At 36.0% G+C, this 21431-nt stretch overlaps 1 protein-coding gene and 2 long non-coding RNA genes across 4 annotated transcripts in view; 2 read left to right on the top strand and 1 right to left on the bottom strand.

Annotated features, from left to right (window-relative positions):
• The window catches only part of LOC110262207, a 29110-nt gene extending 18262 nt beyond the window's left edge, over positions 1 to 10848 (top strand). The window contains exon 3 of the long non-coding RNA XR_002346959.1: positions 10066 to 10848. This is a non-coding gene — a long non-coding RNA (uncharacterized LOC110262207). The remainder of the gene's footprint in view (positions 1 to 10065) is intronic.
• SOCS4 (suppressor of cytokine signaling 4) lies at positions 1513 to 21398 on the bottom strand. 2 transcript variants are annotated; one of them, XM_005659980.3, is made up of 2 exons: positions 15652 to 15671; positions 1513 to 7708 (listed from the first exon to the last, which is right to left on the bottom strand). In XM_005659980.3, the coding sequence occupies exon 2, from the start codon at positions 7616 to 7618 to the stop codon at positions 6293 to 6295; it is 1326 nt and encodes a 441-aa protein (XP_005660037.1). In that variant the 5' UTR covers positions 7619 to 7708; positions 15652 to 15671; the 3' UTR covers positions 1513 to 6292.
• LOC110262208 lies at positions 12050 to 14951 on the top strand. Its single transcript, XR_002346960.1, has 2 exons — positions 12050 to 12925; positions 14864 to 14951. It is a non-coding gene; the product is annotated as an uncharacterized LOC110262208 (long non-coding RNA).

Below are 21431 nucleotides of genomic sequence, written 5' to 3'. Positions count from 1 at the left end.
GAAGGGACATTTTACTGTAAATTTCTTTTCTTTTCTTTTTTTTTTTTTTTTTTTTTGTCTTTTTGCCTTTTCTAGGGCGGCTCCCGCGGCATGTGGAGGTTCCCAGGCTAGGGGTCGAATCGGAGCTGTAGCCGCCGGCCTACACCACAGCTACAGCAATGCGGGGGCCTATACCACAGCCATAGCAATGCGGGATCCGAGCCGCGTCCGCAACCTACACCACAGCTCATGGCAACGCCGGATCATTAACCCACTTGGCAAGGCGGGCAAGGCCAGGGACCAAACCAGCAACCTCATGGTTCCTAGTCTGATTCGTTAACCACTGCACCTGGAAGGGAACTCCTACTGTAAATTTCTTTTTTTTTCTTTTTGTCTTTTTGCCATTTCTTGGGCTTTTCTTTTTGCCATTTCTTGGGCCGCTCCCACGGCATATGGAGGTTCCCAGGCTAGGGGTCGAATCGGAGCTGTAGCCACCGGCCTACACCAGAGCCACAGCAACGCGGGATTCGAGCCGCATCTGCAACCTACACCACAGCTCACGGCAACGCCGGATCATTAACCCACTGAGCAAGGGCAGGGACCGAACCCGCAACCTCATGGTTCCTAGTCTGATTCGTTAACCACTGCGCCACAATGGGAACTCCTTCTTTTGATTCTTAAATGTTGCACAAAAAAAATTCATCACTGTCTTTTGGTCGAAAAAATTTTGTGTCCACATTGAGTGCTTCACTCACCTCATTCTAGTCCTGGTCATGTGTATCAGAGTGAGCAACAGCCTCCAGCTCTTCCTATGTTCCCAGTCAATAACTGAGCATGGTGGAAGTTCCAGAGCTATGCAGCTCTGTCTCATGTGGCCTTCTACAGGCAACCTCTCTCTACTGGGAACTAAATCCCCACCTAGCTTTTTTAGAACTGCACTGCCCTCCCTACCCAGTGTTTCCTTTCAGAGATGTCAGATCTGCAATGTGAGATGAAGACTTCCCACCTTCTCCTCCTCTCTTCCCTTTTTTCTTAATAGGTGTGCACCCCCCCCCAATAAATTTCTTGCACATTCAGTCACATCCTGGCATCTGCTTCTGGAGGACCCAAAATGAGACACTAAAAACTTAAAGGAAAATGTGTAACAGATTTAAAATTTTCTATTATCAGATCTAAGTTGAATGTGTCAGGTAAAGAAAGAAATGTGGGTTTTTTTGGAGTTCCTCTCGTGGCTCAGTGGTTAATGAACCTGACTAGCTTCCATGAGGACACAGGTTCAATCCCTGGCCTTGCTCAGTGGGTTAAGGATCCAGCGTCTCCACCAACTGTGGTGTAGGTTGCAGACACGTCTCGGATCCTGCGTTGCTGTGGTGCAGGCCAGTGGCTACAGCTCTGATTTGACCCATAGCCTGGGAACCTCCTTAGGTCGAGGGTGTGGCCCTAAAAGGACAAAAGACAAAAGACAAAAAAAAAAAAAAGAAAAGAAAGAAAAAATGTGTGTGTGTGTTTTAAACAAACTACAAAGACTTTGGATTTTATATATGAAGTTTTAATAAGAAATGAAAACTTATTCAGATCAATTTATTTGAACTCACATCCAAGAAACATTCAACTTCAGCATTAGAATAAAAATGGAAACATTTACTTCTTTTTGGGTAAGGGGTGGATCACACAAGCCTGACTGATGAGTACTAATAGCTTTGTGAAGTTACTACTTCAACTCTGTATGTTCAGGTGTTTATCAAGTTCATACTTGGTTTATACTAAATTTATCCAATTCTAGCAAACTCAGCATAATTTAAGTATATCTCCTTAAGTTTTACACTCTCGAGTCTGAAAGCTTAAATTATAACCACAACAAAAGTGATTATCTTTGCTTCCTGTAAATGTAATCAACTTTTAAAATAACTTAGGCAAACATCAATTTTACACAAACCTTATTAAAGATAGGAGGAAATTGAAACCGTTCATCTAATTGCAGAGTTTAAACCATAAATTCAAATTGTACCATTATCTTTATTATCAAATCAAGTCAAGAAAGCCTATTAACAGACTAAAAGTGAATGCGAATCTGCAGCGTCCACTAAGGGGATACTTTGAAAACCTATCATCACATTAGTACTTAACAGCTGGACAGAAATTATTTTCAAGTATGCTCCAATGGTCACCTCTTAACTGAAGAATTAACCTTCAGGAAGTCAAGTGACAAGTATTATTATCTATATTTTATGTGCTAGGAAATAAGAGTAAAGAAAGATTTAGGATTGAGTAATCTATTCAAAATGTAAAAGTAATTCACAAAGATTGGCTTTATTTGAAGAGAGGATTCCCTTTTCATTGGGTTATATCCATTAGTTTTCAGTTCTACTTAAAAGCCAAACCATTTCCAAAAGTTATCTCCATTTTATGTCCAATATTTTAATGTGTTAGAATAGTATAGACAGACTCTTGTACTGCTGGTCATATCCAGCAGGCCATTAAAAAAGGAAAACTTCTTGTGCTTTCTGTTTATTCTTTAGAAATAAAAAAGGATGTAAAACTGATTATTAAAACTGAGATTGTAGATTTTTTTTTCTAAACTAGAAACAATAATCTTGACTTAAAAATCTTTTATTCATTTGGGCATTAAATTACCTAGCACACAGTCTATTTTACATTTAAACACTGTTTCCCTTGTGTTGTCTCCAGGAATGTTATACAATTAAGTCTACTTCCTGTGAAATTTGCTCTCCCCAAATCAATATATAACCTTTTTGACTCTGATTAGAGCTAAAAGTGACAAAAAAGATTTTTTAATGAAAACTAAGAGTATATTTATGAGTTAGGTCTCAAGGTTTTTGTTTCATAGGAAGGAAGTTCTCTATTACATGGATCTATAAAATGATCCAAACTTCAGCAAGACAGGAAGCTGATAGCTTGATTTATCTTAATGGCTTTGGCTCATGAATAAATGATAATGGTTTGTGTTTTTCTTATAAAAAGAAATGGAATTTGTATAATATGATTCCTATTTGCCACATTTGCTCTACTTTTTTTTTTTGAAGGATTTCTAATTACTTAGACATTCTTTATATTATTTATACTAAGAAAGTCAAAACTTTAATTGAAAGCCATTTTTTGACCACAGTTTGCCATTAGCTGAAGTTCAGGAAAGAATACAGGTCTGATCACCAAATCAATAAATCTAGCCACAGGCTGACTAAAAGCTTCCTTTAATCCTCTTCCTATTAGGTCTTCCTTTAAATTAAACCATTCCCTCTATGAATTATTTAAGTGAATGGCATGGTTATAGAATTAGATATGATTCTTCATACAAAAATGCTCAAGGAACCTAAAAAAACTCCATTCAGCATGTTTCAAGAATTACAGTATGAATCAAGATGCTGTAGCTTTAAAATAGGGTGTGTATCGGGGGTACTCCTGAAAGCTTCAGAGAGAAATAGAAAAGTCAAGTTTATTTCCTGGTTAGTGCAGAATGAATCCCAAAGTGCATTTAAGTGTCTGGTCCAGACTAGCTATTAGCGATTAAGTAGTTCCCTTTCACTGTCAAGTGTTTCCCCCTGAGGTAATGCCTAAATTCTTAATTTTAATATTTTATCTCGTTTCTTTTAGCCCCATCCTTTCTCACCAATAAGTGCTACACATTTCCACCATGCTGAATGCTTTCTCAACTCCAAAATTTACACTTTTCAATTGCTCACAATGCCCAACTCAGAGTCACAAAATTTATATTTAGATATATATATTCCCACAGTTTCTCTCATAACTTTACTAATTTACTTATACATAATTCCAGTAACATTTCTTAATAAGTTTCTGAATACTGAATGCTCTTCCAAATGTATCCTCAAAAGTCACCAAGAAAGGCTTATTAACATTTCTAAATTTCAATCCATTCATGCTTTAAAAAGTTAATTTATTATTACTCTCCTTTTTCCTTCATGGTAAACAATTCCCTTCCCAATTCTTATATTTCTACTTTCCAGATTTCTTTTCACTGTGGCAAATACCAAAGGAAAAATACAGACTGTTTCAGAGCAAATGAATCTCTTTCCTGCTCTCATTTATTAGATCATCTACTTCAAGGCTATATAAATGGCAGTACTTGAAAATGTTAACAGCTACCAATACCTTGAAGTTGAAAAAATAAGACAGTGAGAGAAAATATATCACAAGCAACCAGTGTGAATATATGAAAAGCTACTTAGATCTTGATTTTCATATAAACACTAATTTTTACCATTATAAAAGACAACATAATTATATTTCATTTATCTTTATAAAATTATCTTTTAACAGAATAGTCATTACCTAGTCATCCCTTAGGTTTTTCTGTACTGATAGAAAGTTATTTTTAAAAGAAAAATATTTAAAACAATATTGTTTCATAGAAACAGAAAGTCTCAATATCAAATTCTGATAAAAAACTATAATCATGGGTAGAGTCTTACCATACTATTAATTTTCTTTCACCAAAGGTGGATATTTAGGAAGCGTTATATTGGTAAATAAGAGAAGCTTCTCAGTGATCTACAAAAGCGCCACAATAAAGATGAGGTAGTTTGAGACTTTCCCACTTTTGTAAAAGGGAAATACCATTTTTAGAAGGGATTCTTATCTTGACATTGGTGTTGATATCCTGAGCCTCATCACTGCTAAGAGAGGTGCCATTTTAGTAGCTAACCCTCACTGGAACCAAGACAATCTTGAGATCACTGAGGAAAAAAATGCTAGACGATATTGGTAACAGGTTTTCTTGTTTTTATGATAACGGCTGAAGATGTATTTTGAAGTAATTATTTTAAAATGCCACCTTTATGTTAACAGCAAAACTGCAGGAAAGGGAAATGCTACTTCAACATAAAAGCAATGAGACTTAAGAACATCTATTCTAACTTGGAAATTTGAATCAAATTTCATTTAATCCAGATAGAAGCAGCTCTCTATCACAGCTAAACTAGTATCAAGAAATCAATTACTATGGTATTAGAAATGCCAATTTGTACAAAGGGGTAGACAACTCACCAGAAGAAACAACTGTCAGGATATTTATTATTCATTAACTCTTTAAAAAAGAAAAGTTGGATAGGCTATCATTCCATCTATCTTATATACTGGGATGATGTTTCTCAAAATACTTCCCTGTTCTTGGGATGGTAAATTTAAAGTATTATGCCTGGTGTGCAGTATTGTTCAGTATGGCATAAGCCACATAGCTTTCAAAATGTTTTCCTTTTTTGAAAGCCATACTAAAGACATGCTAATTCTGAAAACAGGAATAATTATTTGAAACCTGAAGATCAAAAACAATATTAAGCTTCCTGAATACTGAGCTCCATGTTTACTTCCTGAATCTTTATTCAAACTCAATTTAAAATAATGAAAAACTACTTGGGTCTCTTTGGTTACCAATGGAAATTTGTGGCTGTTTATATACTGTGGCATCTCTCCAAAGTAATGGGCTTAGTTTCTAAAAAAGGGCTGAGCAGAAGCAACAATTCATAATACAGAAAAACCCTAGTTGCTTTATTACTTTAGTAACTACTAGTTACTAATAGTGCTATCATTATTTTTAAAGTTTCCAGTGAAAGAGGAATAATAGTTATGTTCTCAAGATGGTAACTCTTCTAGGTTTGAGAGAAAGACCTATTCAGGCAATAGCAAATGACCATGCTGCATTATAGAATAAGTTCACCTCCAAAACATCATGTCCTTATTTGATTCTCACCGACCTGATTAATCAAATTTAGTAATCCTGCTTTAGTTAACATTTAAAATGAAAACACATCAAATTTGATTTTAAGCCATTTTGTAAACTTTTAACATCCCTATGAGTAAATTACAAGTCAATTACATTAGTATGGATTGTAAATTACAACACACTCAGCTTCACTGAAGAACTTTAGAACAACTCTGAAAAGGGTGAGGTTAACAAAGCATTTTATATGCAAGAAAGGACACAATTATCTTTAAAGAAAAGTATAAATTACAGATTATTCAGCTGTGTTTGCAATGTCTACCAAATTTCAAATAGGTAGGATCATATGCAAGCTACAATTAAGAAAAAAATTAAGTATACAATCTACATGGTAAAAACAAAAGCCAAACACCTGGTCAAAAATATCCAATAACTCCTAATGTGTAACCTTAAACAATTATTGTATCCTAAGAAAAATAAACTGATCTGGAAATGAAATTTAGGGCAGAAGTTTATTCTGGATTTCATCTGCCCTTGTAGAAAAATTCAAAATGGCATAATAAAAATATTAAATGAAGATATGTATATAATCATTTCCATGTTCCTACCCTTTTCCTAGCATTGTTGTTCTGGTGCATCAATCCTGAGTACTCTAACTTTTGATTTATAATGATATTCCTTCAGATATAATTTCATGGAAGAAGGAATTGGAAGGGCATCAATGCCGTCATAAGTTGTACAGTTACAAATAACTGTTCTACATATATGCTGCAGGGAAAAGGGGAAAGTCCGAATTAAAGGAGTGGATAAAAGTGGTTCAAAGAACATACAAGCACTCGGGTCCTTATAATGCTCTAGGAGCCCAGTAATGTCAGGAGAATGGAAGACACAAGGATCATGAGCGTCAAAGCTAAAGTTGTGATTCCACTGTTCAATTCTAGCATGAAGAGAACGACTATAGCGTCTAAAACTAACGGAGAATAAATAGTCTTCCTGTGCCGAGTCTCGCAGTAAAAAGGTACCCTCTGGTTTTCCTTCTAGTAGAGCTTCAGCTGCATATTTATCCATAACGCCCCAGTAGCATGGATTGTTATTGATCTGAAGGAGGTCTGGTACAAGACAGTGAACATAATCAATCTGAGTATGGTACTTGGGAGGTGTTTCTAGCTGCAGGATTTCTTCATCCATTTCCCACTTGGGTTTGTTTCTTTTCCTGGAACTTGTGCAAAGTGTTATAATTTCATCATCTGAATCCATATCACTATCTTCTATACTGTTATTTGAAGCCAGGTTTATCATAGAGCCTGTCCCAGGACTACCTCTATCTGAAGGACTGTTAGTGGTTATGACACAAGGCTGAACATCCGTATGTGAGAAACAGTTGACCTCTTCTTCCATGTTTCTTTGCTGTTTTAGTTGACCATCCCTCAATTCACTCTGAGACAAGTCTGTGCTTACCCATTCATCTGACTTGGGGCTTAGAGGAGCAGTGTGTCGTTTGATAAAATGCCACCTAAAGGCTAAATCTGATCGAGGTGGGAAAGGACACTTATCTAACATGAGTTCACTGATATGAATTTTTCTTTTTGATGGAAGCCCTGAAGAGTGCCGACTACTACAATTCTTTATTGGAAAACACTGCCCCACGGCATCTTGCAGTTTCTGTTTAAGAGATCGGCCTAAAAACCTGTGGCCACAGGAATGATCTAAATCCAACTCAATAGATGAACAGCTGTGCTTCCTTTCTTGGCTCCTTAGAGGAACTTCAGTTTTCTCTATAGCATTCACTGTTTCAGCATCTGAACAACTTTCACTCTTTTTTGACCAAGATAACTTCTTTCCACTCCATACATAACCATCCTTTCTGTCAGCACTTCGACTTCGACTAGTTTTGGGCCTTACATCTACATTTTTACTATTATTCTCACTATTTTCCGCCATTTTAACAAACTGTCCAAATTCCAGTGTTACGAATACAGCTTTTTCAGTTTTTCCAGTAGGATATTTCTTCTGGATGCTTTCTGGATGTATCTAAGGAAAAAAAATCATTAATCATTTGTCATTAACATTGTATAGTTTATATAATTAAGCCCTGATTAGATGTAAGATGAGAAGATGAAAAAGTACTGGAAATGTTGGAAGGCAGTTCCAAGGTATTTGGTTCCCACTTAAATAAACTACTTTACCATATGCTAATAACTTCATAGTGCCATAGAGCCAAGAAACTGAGTGTCTTTCCAATAGCTAATTTTCGATGTGGAGCAAAAACTAAGCCTACCCTCTGAGCCAAAATATGTCTGAAATATGAAAAATTTCTGGTTTTGAGGTGCCTCTTATGCCAATCTCTCCTCCTCTTTTTTTTTTTTTTTTTTTTAATTTCACAGCAGACCAGGGAATTCTTTATAAGAGTTAGTGACAAACCATTACCTTTCTTCTGTTTTCTTTCCTATTGACTGAAAAATATGAACAGTTACATTAAGAAAGCTGTTAAGAATTTATTAAATAAAATCACCAGGGAATAGTAGGAAGGTCATGCAAGAATTCTCAATGCTACTTCGTCAATTCATTTCAATAACTGGTCAAGTTTACTGTCAGTCTAGGTAGTTTTCAGAAAATTTGCAACTGGATAAAAATTTGTTATTTTATATATAAGTTGGCTAGATATACTAGAATTTATAATGTAAAATACTGAGTTTTATTAATTTGATTGTAGACAGAAACTAACTATTCTTAGCTAGAAAAAGATTTAAGGCCAGAACTGGGGTTGGGGAGTAATTCTATAATTTCAAGTATTTTACAAATGCAAGTTGAATTTTGTGATTGTTTGTGACAATCAGCTGCACTTAACATTCTGACTATGATTAAACTTCTGATTATGTTAGAGGAACATTAATAATCCCAACAGTCAAATAAATGTTTAGAGCTACTTGAATCCATTTTCAAATCTGTAGGGTTTGAAACAAGCATCTGCAGTGGCAAATATGACTGAGAAGTACTTAAAAGTGTGAACAAATGACACAGGCTTGCCATATAAAGTACCCCATTTCTAAACACTAAATAGCATCTGGTGATTATACTTATTGTTTTGATTTAATGAGCTCACTGGTACATAATCATTTAAAATCCACAAGGAAAAATATTTTAAAATCTAATTTTGAAAGAAACACCATCAGTTAGTATACCAAAATTATATTCAACAGCATGCTTTGGTTGTTCATTGACTAAATTCCAACTGAACAAAAATAAACAGGCAGACGCCACAAAGTAGGCTGTAGAATATGAAGAGTCATTGATCAGAAGAGACAGTTGGTACTAAAAACTTACATTTATATTTTTTAAAATAAAAAAATTTAAAAGGAGCCCCAAGCAGATTTTTTTGGTTAACATTCCATACTTTCAACTTCTTAATTCAGCATAATATAAAAAAATATCATCTAAAGTTTGAAATGCCTAGTGCTTTTACTTATTTTCAAAATATCAGGAGTTCCCATCGTGGCACAATGGGTTAGGAATCCAACTGCAGGGGCTCAGGTTGCTGTGGAGATTCGGGTTTGATCCCTGGCCCTGTGCAGTGGATTAAAGGATTCAGCATTTCCACAGCTGCAACGCAGATGGAGTCCTTGGCTTAGAGTTCCCATTGTGGCTCAGTGGTAATGAATTCAACTAGGATCCATGAGGACACAGGTTCAATCCCTGGCCTTACTCAGGGGGTTAAGGATCTGGTGTTGCTGTGAGCTGTGGTGTAGGTTGCAGACATGGCTAGGATCCTGCATTGCTGTGGTCGTGGTGTAGGTCTGCAGCTGCAGCTGCAGCTGCAATTCGACCCCTACCTGGGAACTTCCATATGCTTCAGGTGTGGCCGTAAAACTAAAAAAAAATATATATATATATATATGTATGTTTTTATATATATGTTTATATATATGTATGTTTATATGATGTGTTTATATATATGTTTATATGTTTATATATATGTTTATATATATATGTTTATATATATATATATATATATAAATGGCAGTTTATTAACTCTACGATTAACTTTACTCCACTGGCTGTGAGGTCTCTCATCTTCCTTCATTTCTGCATTAGAGATAACTAAGCCCTCTACTTCTGCTCTTAATGACATTCCCACCTTTACCAGGGTCTTCTTCCATTGTTCTATCTGCCTTCAAAAACAACTAGAACGCCTATAAACTCTTTTAGTGATTCCGATGCTTTAGTTATAACAGCTGTTTTCCATGTTAAATTTTTTAATGAGTAGTATAACTTGATTTCCCCTCAAAAAGAAAATACTTCTGTTTTTTTTCTAATTGTTAAAGAAAGAAAGATCTGATTTAAAATAAAAATGGCTAAGTGAAAATCTTTTTATTCCACCCTTCTCTCAGAAGTCAGCCCCAAAGGAAAATGAGAAATAAAAACATAAATTTGATCTTCAGTGAAACTAGCAGATATCTACAACCTGAGTCACAAAATACAAGGACAGAAAATGAACAGAGGAGCAATGACTGACTCAGCAGTGGAGAGATGGGAGACACCCGGCACAGAGGCAACATGGATGAGAAACAAGCCAACAGAGCAGGCAAAGTCCAGGACCCTGAGGCACCAGATGCTACAGAAAGTATGAATGGAGAAAATGGGGAGATAGGTTGAAAATTTGCCAAGTGCAGCTAGATCTCTCTGGCTTTTACTCTCATACTTAGAGGAGATGAGATATTTATTATTTGGAGAAAATGAACCAGTGAGGCTCAGGGACTTTGGAAACCATACATAGTGAGGATAGAGGGGAGGCCTGGAACTAAAATCTGAGGGAAAACTCCCTGCTCCCTTCTTCCATCTAGCTTCCAGAACTCTAGCAGCTAGACTTATACCTCCTAATAGGAGATTGGAAGATATTTTGCTGGAGAAATACAATGGCCAAAGAGAAGAGATCTATAGATGCTGATTACTAGAAATCCTCCAATAAAAAGCTGGAGGGCCAACCAAGCATTCTGTGAAGCTCATCCATTCATTAGCCCTGCCTACTTATGCACTGCTTTCAGGCAGCATTATTGCACATCATGTGTTAGAAGAAAGCTTCTAATATAAACAGTGACTAAAACAAAGAACTCAGAAAACGGTAACCATGAAAGAAGCAAGAAATAAAACAGATTTCTTCCAAGTTAAGAGGAGACATACCAATCAATGAGTAAGATGAGGGACAATCAGAGAATAAGAAAAATTTGGAAATTAAAACCATGACTGCAGAAATAAAATATTCAACAGGAAAGTTGGAGGTTAAGTTGAAGAAATAATAGGAAAGAGGAAAAAATGACAGAGAAGAAAATTAGAGAAGAAAATTAGAAGATCATTACAGACATTTCATAGAAAACAAGAAAATGGAGGAGGAAATTATAAACCAAACTGTATTAGAAAATTTCCCAGAACTGAAGGACATGGGTCTCCCCAGAGGAGTACCATGAGTGTCCAGCACCAGGGAAAATACACAAAGTTACAGTATTCTAAAATTTTAGAACCCTAGAGATAAAGAGGCAATACCAAAGTCTTCTTATTCTTACCTTATGGGAAACAATACTGTACTGTACTGCTTATACATTTGTTAAGGTAGATCTCATGTTAAGTGTTCAATCAATCAATTTATGTATGTAACCCAGCCAAAAAAATAAAAATAAAAGCTACTTGAGGGAAAAAAGTCACAAAGGACCCTAAATAAAACAGCATCTGTCTTCTCAACAGTAAGTAACATTGGAAGCTAGAGGATAGTTTCCAACCTTGAAGAGACAACTAGCCTAATGATCAAACAGGATAAAGACATTTTTAGATGTGCAAAGCATCAAGAATTTTACCTCATATTTCATATTGCAGGATGTACTCTACTAAAATTAGGATGTAAACCCCAAACAAAAAGCATAATGTAGGAAACAAGACATTTAACAGAGGAGAGAGTGAATGTGAATACCTCAATGATTAAGAAGGGAGGTTTCCAGACAAAAGGGTGTCTGGAACTGCTAGAGAGCAAAAAACTAGTCCATATAACCACACAAGGACATAAGGCTCTTTGTATAGCAAGTAATGGAAAGAAAGGAAGGAGACTAAAAGAGAGGTAAATCCTCATCTATCATAAGAGAAACTCAACCAATAATGTCTAATAATTGATGTATTGAGAGAGAAGTACATGATTTAGAAATGTGAAGGTCCTGCTGTGGCTCAGCGTTAATAAATACGACTAATATCTGTAAGGATGCAGGTTCGATCCCTGGCCCTGCTCAGTGGGTTAAGGATCTGGTGTTACTGTGTGTGAGCTGTGGTGTGGGTCAGAGATGCGGCTCAGATCTAGTGTTGCTGTGGCTATGGTGTAGGTCAGCAGCTGCAGCTCTGATTTGACCTCTAGCCTAGGAATTAACATATGCTATGGGTGTGGCCTTAAGAACAAAAAAGAAATGTGAAAACAAACATCAGAAAAATAGTTAAAATTTTTGAAAATAAATGCCTCTGAGATGGGTAGGAGAAGACTGCGGCATTTCTTAGCTTATCTAAGCTTTTCGGCTAAATTTAATTTCAATGTAGGTACATATATCACCTTGATGAACATAAACAAAAATAACAGTACTTTATACTCACTATGAAAAATTCAAACTTAAAGTTATAAAGAAAAAAGTAAAACCTGTCCATCATCCTGCAACCCAGCAGCAACCGCTTTAACAGTTTCAGTATCTCTATACATGCATATGAGGAGGATTCAGTTCCAGAGCACAATGATGGCAGGCAGTAGATTTATGGTTTGAGTCCAGTTTATTTAGTACTAGCCATGTGACTTTGAAACTTCAATTTCTTCACCTGTAAAATGGAGATACTGATGCTATCTATTTCACTAGGCTATTGGGAATTAAATGAAATAATGTATGTGAAGGAGGCAGCTCAGATTCTAAATGTAGCAAGTATGCAATAAATGTTAATATGTTTCTCTTTCTTAAAAAAAGAAACAGATATTACGTACGTTGTTTCATTAATGCACCTAAGCCAGTTTTTTAAAAACTGAAGTATAGTTGATTCATAACATGGTGTTAGTTTCAGGTATACAGCACAGTGATTCAGTTATATTTATCTTCTTCTGCTTTTCTTCCCTTACAGGTTAAGCCAATTTTACAGAAATAGATCATAATTGAAGAAATCACAAATACCTTGGTGGTATTTATGAGCAAATATAATTTTCAAGATGATAACTAATGTTTCAAAGAAAAAAAAAGGGTAAATATGCCAGATATAGCTGAAACTCAACAGACCATGAAGCTATAGAACAATCTGACATTTTCCCTCAGAGAACTAATTTCCAGCATTACTCTATATAAATTTACATGCTAACATAACAGATTTACTTTGGAAAGGCTTACCAACTTGTACCTAATAGGTGCAAATCAATCAAATTATCTTTGGTTTTAGGTTAATCTTACATGTGCTAATTTTGCAGGTGTCCATAAAATAAAGCAAAAAATACCAATACCCTAGATAAATTTTCCATATATTTACCTGTACTTAAAGTTAATACATAGAAGATCTTCTCCTGACTGGTTATATTTTGGTATCTGAGACCTAGAGCCTTCTATAAATTTTATACAGCCATTTGTTTGCTAGAAAACTGAGTTCATGCTTCAGAAGTCCCACTCGCAGCAGTGACAATGCTGGATTCTTAACCCACTGAACCATAGGGGAACTCCCAGAAGTCCTTCTTTTATAAATTCATTTGGCAAAAAAATATATTTGGTAAAATACACCATACCATACCATATCGATATAAAGGCCAGAATGTCATTTAATGTTGTAATCTTCAAAGTAGGAAGAAATTTAATTCCTATTTATACTTGTCTAAAAATTAGAATAATTAAAATTTATTAATATTGAATATATGGTTGACGATGCTCCCTTAACTTACTGTCAGATGGCTACTTGTCTGGGAGGTGCTGTTCCTGAAGGAAGAGAGGGAGCTCCAAAGAGCTGAGGAAGAATTCCCTGGTGGTGCAGAGGGTTAAGGATCTGGAGTTACCACTGCTGTGGTGAGGGTTCAATCCCTGGCCCTGGAAATTCCACGTGCCACGTTCGAGGCCAAAAACAAAAACAAAAAAAGTGAACGCACACACACACACACACAAAGCTGAGGACTTGATGGCAACCCTCTCCATGTCTTTGTTCACTTACGTTGCTGGACTATACTGGTGGATTACATTATTTAATGTAAGAGAATCTTTACAATGCTTTGCAAATAGACATGATAATGGAAATTTTATAACATAAGGTCTGCTAGTCATTTCAGGCAAAGTACTTAAGTTGCTGAACATTTAAGAAATTTTTAAGTTGTGCATTTTTCTTTTACAAAATGACAAGTGTTCTAAATTTGATGACCTTTACTGGGATAATAGGTAGCTCTGAGGAGCTGCTTAGCAAATACTTTAAGAAGGCAAAACAAAACATTTATCTGGTCACTTCATGGTTTAGGTAACATTTTAATTACTGAGAAAGTAACTGCTTAAAAAAGCATGCGATGGAGAGATATTTTTAGAAAAAAGATGTTCAGAATTTCCTTTACTATTACATGATTTTGTTATAAAAATGCATCATGCACCTAAACTCTCACATGGAAAAAGGTTTTTTAATCCCTTCTACAAGTTCTATTAAAACAAAGTTCACAAAATTAAAAAATTCAATCACACTGATCTCAATAAAAGTAACATTAATTTTTTGGGGGAGAAAATTATTTATTTTTCAAGACTAAAAAAGGATTTTTTAAAAGTGTTTTTGGTGTCTTTGGGATTCAGTCACTGGAATTTTACATATTAAGGAGCCAGTAGATTAAATTATTAGAAAGATTTTATTCATAATTAAGGAAAAGAGAGTGAAGACTTTAGGCTTAATCCATGGTAGGTGGGCATAAGTGTTCACTTTGGCAGAAGACACACTATTCACAGACCTATAAGGTACAAATATATAAATAAATAATGGCATTTTATTTTTGTTTACTGATTTAAAGATTGGCATTGATTTTCACAGTGTAGTCTCTTCTAATATTTCTGAACCTCCAATTGCTATGTAGTTTCTTAGGCTTTATTTGAAACTATCGAAAAAATGTACTTTGTGAATAAACTGTCTTTGAATTACTTGGCCTCAAAACATATTCACTGGTTTGTATTTCAGGAACACAGAACTGGTGGAGCCTTTCCCTAGGGCCAAGGATAATCTACTAGTTAAAATGGAAATAAAATTGAATTGATTAAAAAAAAAAGTGCTTTGGTGTCTTGCCTATCCATGTAAAATCTGAATGTTAAAAGAAAAAGTGTATGGTTCTGAATCTGAATGAATCCTTTCAAATATCCTATCATTAACTGTTGGAATTTTATACAAACTTTGTAGAAATGAAATAAATAGAAGACAAGTTAGAAAATGAAAAGAAAGTGGCTTTATTGCCATTTTTATGTAGTATAGAAATCAAAGATGATACTTTGAAAGGTGTTGACAAATCAACAATCTTTGTTAGCAACTGCAAAGATGCTTTTTTTTTTTTTTAAAAGATGGTGAAAGAATCACTTGGGGGAAGGTTGCTTTGACTCTTGATTCAATAATTAATTTTTTATGAAGGCATCTAAGTTACAATGTTCTGGGGAGTACACAGTTACATTTATTATTATTTCTTAATGAGCAAGAAGCAAGTTTATATATAAAAAGCCTTTCTCAAGAAATCAAGTTCCCAGATTAACTAGCCATTAGATCCCAGGTTCTACAATCAATTGCACTGACTGTGATTAAGGAATGAACATTCAATGTGACCATAAGCTAACAACAGATTTAAATAATTCTCTTGGCTGGCAAGGTGATTTTAATTCAAGATTTCCATAGAAAACTGTTTTTTTTTTTTTTTTTTTTTTTTTTTTTTGCTATTCCTCTCAATTCTCTCTCTCATTCTCATCTTCCTACCACATTCTTACCTGAAATCAAGCTCATGATTCTTTCCTGCTTCTTCTCTCGGTTTTCTTTCTTTTTTTTTTTTTTGTCTTTTGTCTTTTTGTTGTTGTTGTTGTTGCTATTTCTTGGGCCGCTCCCGCGGCATATGGAGGTTCCCAGGCTAGGGGTTGAATCGGAGCTGTAGCCACCGGCCTACGCCAGAGCCACAGCAACGCGGGATCCGAGCCGCGTCTGCAACCTACACCACAGCTCACGGCAACGCCGGATCCTTAACCCACTGAGCAAGGGCAGGGATCGAACCCTCAACCTCATGGTTCCTAGTCGGATTCGTTAACCACTGCGCCACGACGGGAACTCCAGAAAACTGTTTTAAAGCCAGTAATTAAATAGTTAAACTTCATTTATCCATAAATTTCATTTGTATTTTCTATGATGTTGGATAACAAAGCATTATCGTAATGTATTAATTATTCATTGAATTATTATGTCTTACAATGCTGATGTTGATGTCTGAGAACAGAATTCATATAAATATCAAATTAAAATAAATTTGATGTTATAAATAATAATTTACTATACTACATAAAGAAATCACAAATAAATTATTATTCTGGTAGTAATTTAACCCTAGGAATTTCCTTATCAAATCTATGATTCCAAAGTTTACCTGCCATTATGTGTCCCAAACCCCTTGAACACATTCTGATCAAAGTCCATGATATTTAAATTGGATTCTGTGGGATATAGACTTTGATATTTCATCATAGCCTAATACTTGAGTTGGATTCTATGGAAACAGAGTCCATAAATGGAATATTCTGGATAGTACATGACAGATAAATTCTTTGGAATGTTAATGAAAAAAATATGAAAAATCATTTGTTCAAATGAGAAAAATCTCTGAAATTTTAAAGTGTTTTTTCCTCATTACAAAAGCAATACAGGTTCATTTTCCAGTAAATATTATATTTTACTTTATTTTATCTTTTTTCTTTTGAGGGCCGCCCCCTGGGGCATGTGGAGGTTTCCAGGCTAGGGGTCTAATTGGAGTTACAGCTGCCAGCCTACACCACAGCCACAGCAATGCCAGATCCGAGCCACATCTGTGACCTACATCACAGCTCACACAAGGCCAGATCTTTAACCCACTGAGCAAGGCCAGGGATTTAACCTGCAACCTCATGGTTCCTAGTCGGATTTGTTTCCGCTGCACAATGACCGGAACTCTACAGTAAATATTTCCATTTCCTTTTTCATGCCACCAAGCTATGGTTCATGGGATGTAACTGGATTTATTTAAAACAACACACACACACAGATTAGCACCATTACACCTTTCCTTCTCTTCAAACTTTCTCTACTTAACTTTCCTAGTTATAGTTTGCTTATGCCAGTGTCCTCCAATCTGAAATCTTGTGGACACTTAGTACTAAAAAATGTTAATACATAGAGGTTTCCTTGTCAAACAAGTTTGGGAATCACTTTCCCTCTGAACGATTACAATGCACATTTAGCAAAAGGTTCCAAGAGGTTCTTCAGTTAGGAAACCTGCTTAAGCCACAGTTTCCTAGATTTAACTCATCATAAATCCTTTTTGTGGAACAAACTGTGGGAGAAAAATTAATCTTGAGCTAACATTAAAATAGGTATATATTCCCTGAGCATGCTAGCTAAAGATAAAGAGAAATGCCTAGGACCTGTCACTTGAGAAAGGTTAATCCAGAGTGAAGAGGGAACAGAAAACTAAGAGCAGGCACTACAAACTTCTAAAAGTGAAAAAACCTTAACAGAATCTTAGAAACCAGAATATTTAAGATATTCAACTATAACTCTTTAGAGAATAAATTATATCATACGGATGTATTTTTTTCCTTTCAATGTGTAATTTTTAAATTATAAAAACAATATGTGCTCATTTAAAAATATATGGAATATTCAGAAAAGTTCAAAAAGGAAGGAAAAACTATAATTTGATTACCTCGAGGCAATCAATTTAGACACTTTGGCCAATTTCCTTGCAGTCTTTCTTCCTATGAGAGCAATTTAGCCTAAAGAGAAAAAAATTTTTTTTTTTTTGGTCTTTTTGCTATTTCTTTGGGCCGCTCCTGCAGCACATGGAGGTTCCCAGGCTAGGGGTCAAATAGGAGCTGTAGCCACTGGCCTACGCCAGAGCCACAGCAACGCGAGATCCGAGCCGCATCTGCGGTCTACACCACAGCTCACGGCAATGCCGAATCCTTAATCCACTGAGCAAGGGCAGGGACCGAACCCGCAACCTCATGGTTCCTAGTCGGATTCGTTAACCACTGCGCCACGACGGGAACTCCCTAAAGAGAAAATTTTTAAGTGTTAAAGATGCATAAAAAAACCTAACAATCTAGTTTTTCACTATATCATACTTAAAAATGAAGCATGGTACAAAGGAGATAGCATGGGTTGCTCTATCATCAAACACGATCTAAAATTTAGACTGTCACTTACAAGCGCTCTCTCCTGATTTTTAAAATCTCATTTAAGCTTCAGTGTTCACACTGATAAATCTGGATAATGCTAGCTGCCCCAAATTTTTACTGCCAGGATTAACATGTATGAAAATAGCATACATTGAGCTTAATGAAAATACTTATTACTGTATTCTCTGAACCTTCTATGAAGAAGCTAGTTTCTAAAAAACGAGGTGGGAAAAGTTGCAAAATTACGGAATAAGAATGGGAGGAAACAAAGACCACATATAAGGCTAGAAAATCTGCACAAAAAAAATCTCAAAGACCTGAGGCTGAGGATGCTTCAGCATTTCTGAAATCATAAAGCACTTTATATTACTCTTGATACTGAACATGTTCTTTTTAAAGAGTTTTTAAGCTTTAAAATCTTAAAAAATATTATGGATGTAAATAACAAACTTAATTATAAAAAATTTGTTTCTTGCAAGCTAACTTAGTAAATAAATAGATTTCAACAAACAGTAGGTGAGGTTTTTTTTTAAACTAATGACAGATTATTCTTTTCATTGCTTTGTAATAATTATGTATGCTTACACTTAAACTTGGGTAACAAGTTTTACCTACAAACTAGTATAAAGTTACTCTAACTTAGATTATAACTGTCTTGCTGTGGTAAGGATCCACTGGCAGTGTAACAACACAAGAGTCATATACCTGCTGTCTTTAGCCAGGGGAACTAGGTAGGCTAGGAGTAGGACTTTCACTGTACTCCCTTTTATACCTTAAGAAGTTTATACATGTGCAAGTATTATTTACGTCCAAAATAAACAGACTGGGAAGTTTCAGGATACTTGCAGAGATATAAAAATCTTCAGATTTCTAAACTGCCTTCAATGTTCTTTTTCCAATACTCCGTTCTTCTCAGTTTTGTTATTACTCTCTTCTGGCCTTATATTTCAGAGGATTAATAATTTCTACATCAAACAATATTTTATTAAAAAGGCATTTAAAAAACTCTTTCCATAAGGCAATAATGACATGCCTCTTCGATAAACTAAGATTACAGGATATTTTTATTTATACAGAGAACACTTACTGCCATAAGTAAAATGGTAATATATTCATGCCTTCTCACCCTATTGTCCTTGAGAACAGCAATATTTGTGAGCCTACGGGTGGTATGAACAGTCACAACAGAGCAAAGCTAACTAACCTTCACTGCAATTGAAGCTGCGACCTTGGCATCATTCTCAGTGAGTTCATTCAGCTACTCACTCCTATGAGACATGCACTGTTAATGATAAATAAGTCCATTTGGAAAAAATTGACAATCACATCAATGACAGAGAGCTACACTGGTTTCTTTTTAAAGAGCTATATTAAATAACCAGGCAATTTTGCTAAGATATGTTATATACATTTCATTACCACACTACTGTCTTGTACATATTGTTTGAATGTCTGTTTCCCTCAACAAGATGATGAATTCACTGAAGACATTAAAATCTGTCTTTTAAAAATTTTTACTGGATAATGATTCCAACAACTCCATTTTAAATGAAACCGTTAAATGCCCACCCAAAATACCTCATTAATAACACATGACAATTACTTTTATTCATGCATGAGTATCTACTATATACTTTATCAATTCTATAAAGGTAACCTACATTTTAGAGAAGAAACTGACATTCCAAAAAAGTAAAGAAGCATATATTCAAGGTCATTTCTAAAGCTCAAGATCATTGAACGTGTGTGTTAATTTCCATACCTGTGAAATTTGTTAAACCTATGAATAAAACAGCTCGGTTGCTAAGGCAGAGTGAAAGCAATGTGGACACCATTCATAATTTTAAAGTCACATGGTGTTACAGATTTTATAGTTAGGGCATTTTATAGCTATAACTTTAGTTCCAAATATGCAGATTCTGCTTATGCTTAGCTCTGAAAAGCACTACACTGACATTTCATGAAGATTTACTGGACATACTATCAGAGTTCGCCTTGAACCCCTAGTCTATCTGATGATATTGACTCGGATTAAAAAAAATTAGATCTAAAATCAGTCTATCTAGACAACGAATGATCTCCAAATAAAATTAACTCACTCGGAAAAAATAATCTCAGAATATCTTTTGCTCTTGTGGGAAATCAACAATAGGTTGGTTATTTTTCCACAAACCCCAAGTTCTTTTTCAGCCAATCACTCTTCATCTTCATTCATATGTCAAACCTCAGTGTCTGGCAAGCCTACTTGGAGCCCTAGTACTCAAAACAACACCTTTCACAATGCCGCCTCATTAAGAACAATACCACGGTTTGTCTAAATGTGCGTTTGCAACTTTTCCCAAAGGAACTAGACTGAAAAACAATGGGAAAAATCTCTACAATAGAAAAACGTTCCACTTACGTCATAAACAACGTCCGATTGAGACCAGAAGGTGGGTACCACACAAAAATGTCATTGTGAAGGTTTTCATCAAAGACTGGTTTCCCAACATGGAGAACGTGAAGACACAAGGACAGCATAAACTGAATGGCCAAGAGCTTAGCAAAGACCGCAAGGATCGAACCAAGTATTCAACAAAATACTCTAGTTCCAGTGCTGCTGCTGCTGCTTTTTTTTTTAATCTGAAAATGAACTTCAGTGAACTTTAGGAAGGGTCTGAATACGGAAACCTGAGTTTCTTTTTAAGGGATGCATATGAAATGTCCTAAAGAATAAGCATTAATGTACATGCCAGACCTCCAGGAACCATGAACTGAGATTAACTCTTCTCTCTTTTATCTATATAGAAATGACAAGGTGAAGGAGCGAAGAATGCCAAGATTGAAGGCTAGAGAAGGATCTCGCCTACCTCTTCTCCAAAGAACATGCCCAAAGATCTCGTTCCCTAGCCGGGTCGCAAGGAGGGGCTGGACCCATTAAGGGACCGGGATATGGTTGCCTGTGAGAAGCGCTTAGCAAGTAGAAGCAGACCCCGACGGGCACTGCCAGGCAGCAATCACCCTTCCCCCTCTCACCTCTCGGAGTGCAGTTTAACTAGGGCTGTCCGAGTAACTGCCGCCATCAGCACCGCCATCACTCTGGGTGCTCGCTGAGGGGGAGGAGTGAGGCCCACCCACTCCAGCACCTCCTGTAGGTCCTAGAAGGCGGATGCCGGTCTGCAAGCCTCTATCCCTCGGCGCTGGGTTCTCATCTTCGATATCGCCGTCACTGCCTCCACCCGCTCTCCCAGCGATGCCACCACTTCCGTATTCGGCTCCCTCCCTTTCTTCCTCACTCCCCCAGCAACCGGCTTTTTCCCAGGCGGCCGGCGCGCCGCTGACGCCACCGCTCGGCGACCTGGGTCCAGACC

The sequence above is a fragment of the Sus scrofa genome, chromosome 1, assembly GCF_000003025.6.
Source record: "Sus scrofa isolate TJ Tabasco breed Duroc chromosome 1, Sscrofa11.1, whole genome shotgun sequence".
NCBI lineage: Eukaryota > Metazoa > Chordata > Mammalia > Artiodactyla > Suidae > Sus > Sus scrofa.
The sequence above is the reverse complement of the archived record's forward strand: the minus strand, read 5'-3'. Positions and strand labels throughout refer to the sequence as shown.

What these genes read in the sequence shown, in the direction of transcription:
- SOCS4 (XM_005659980.3), bottom strand. Translation starts at nt 7,618, where the DNA reads ATGGCGGAAAATAGTGAGAATAATAGTAAAAATGTAGATGTAAGGCCC.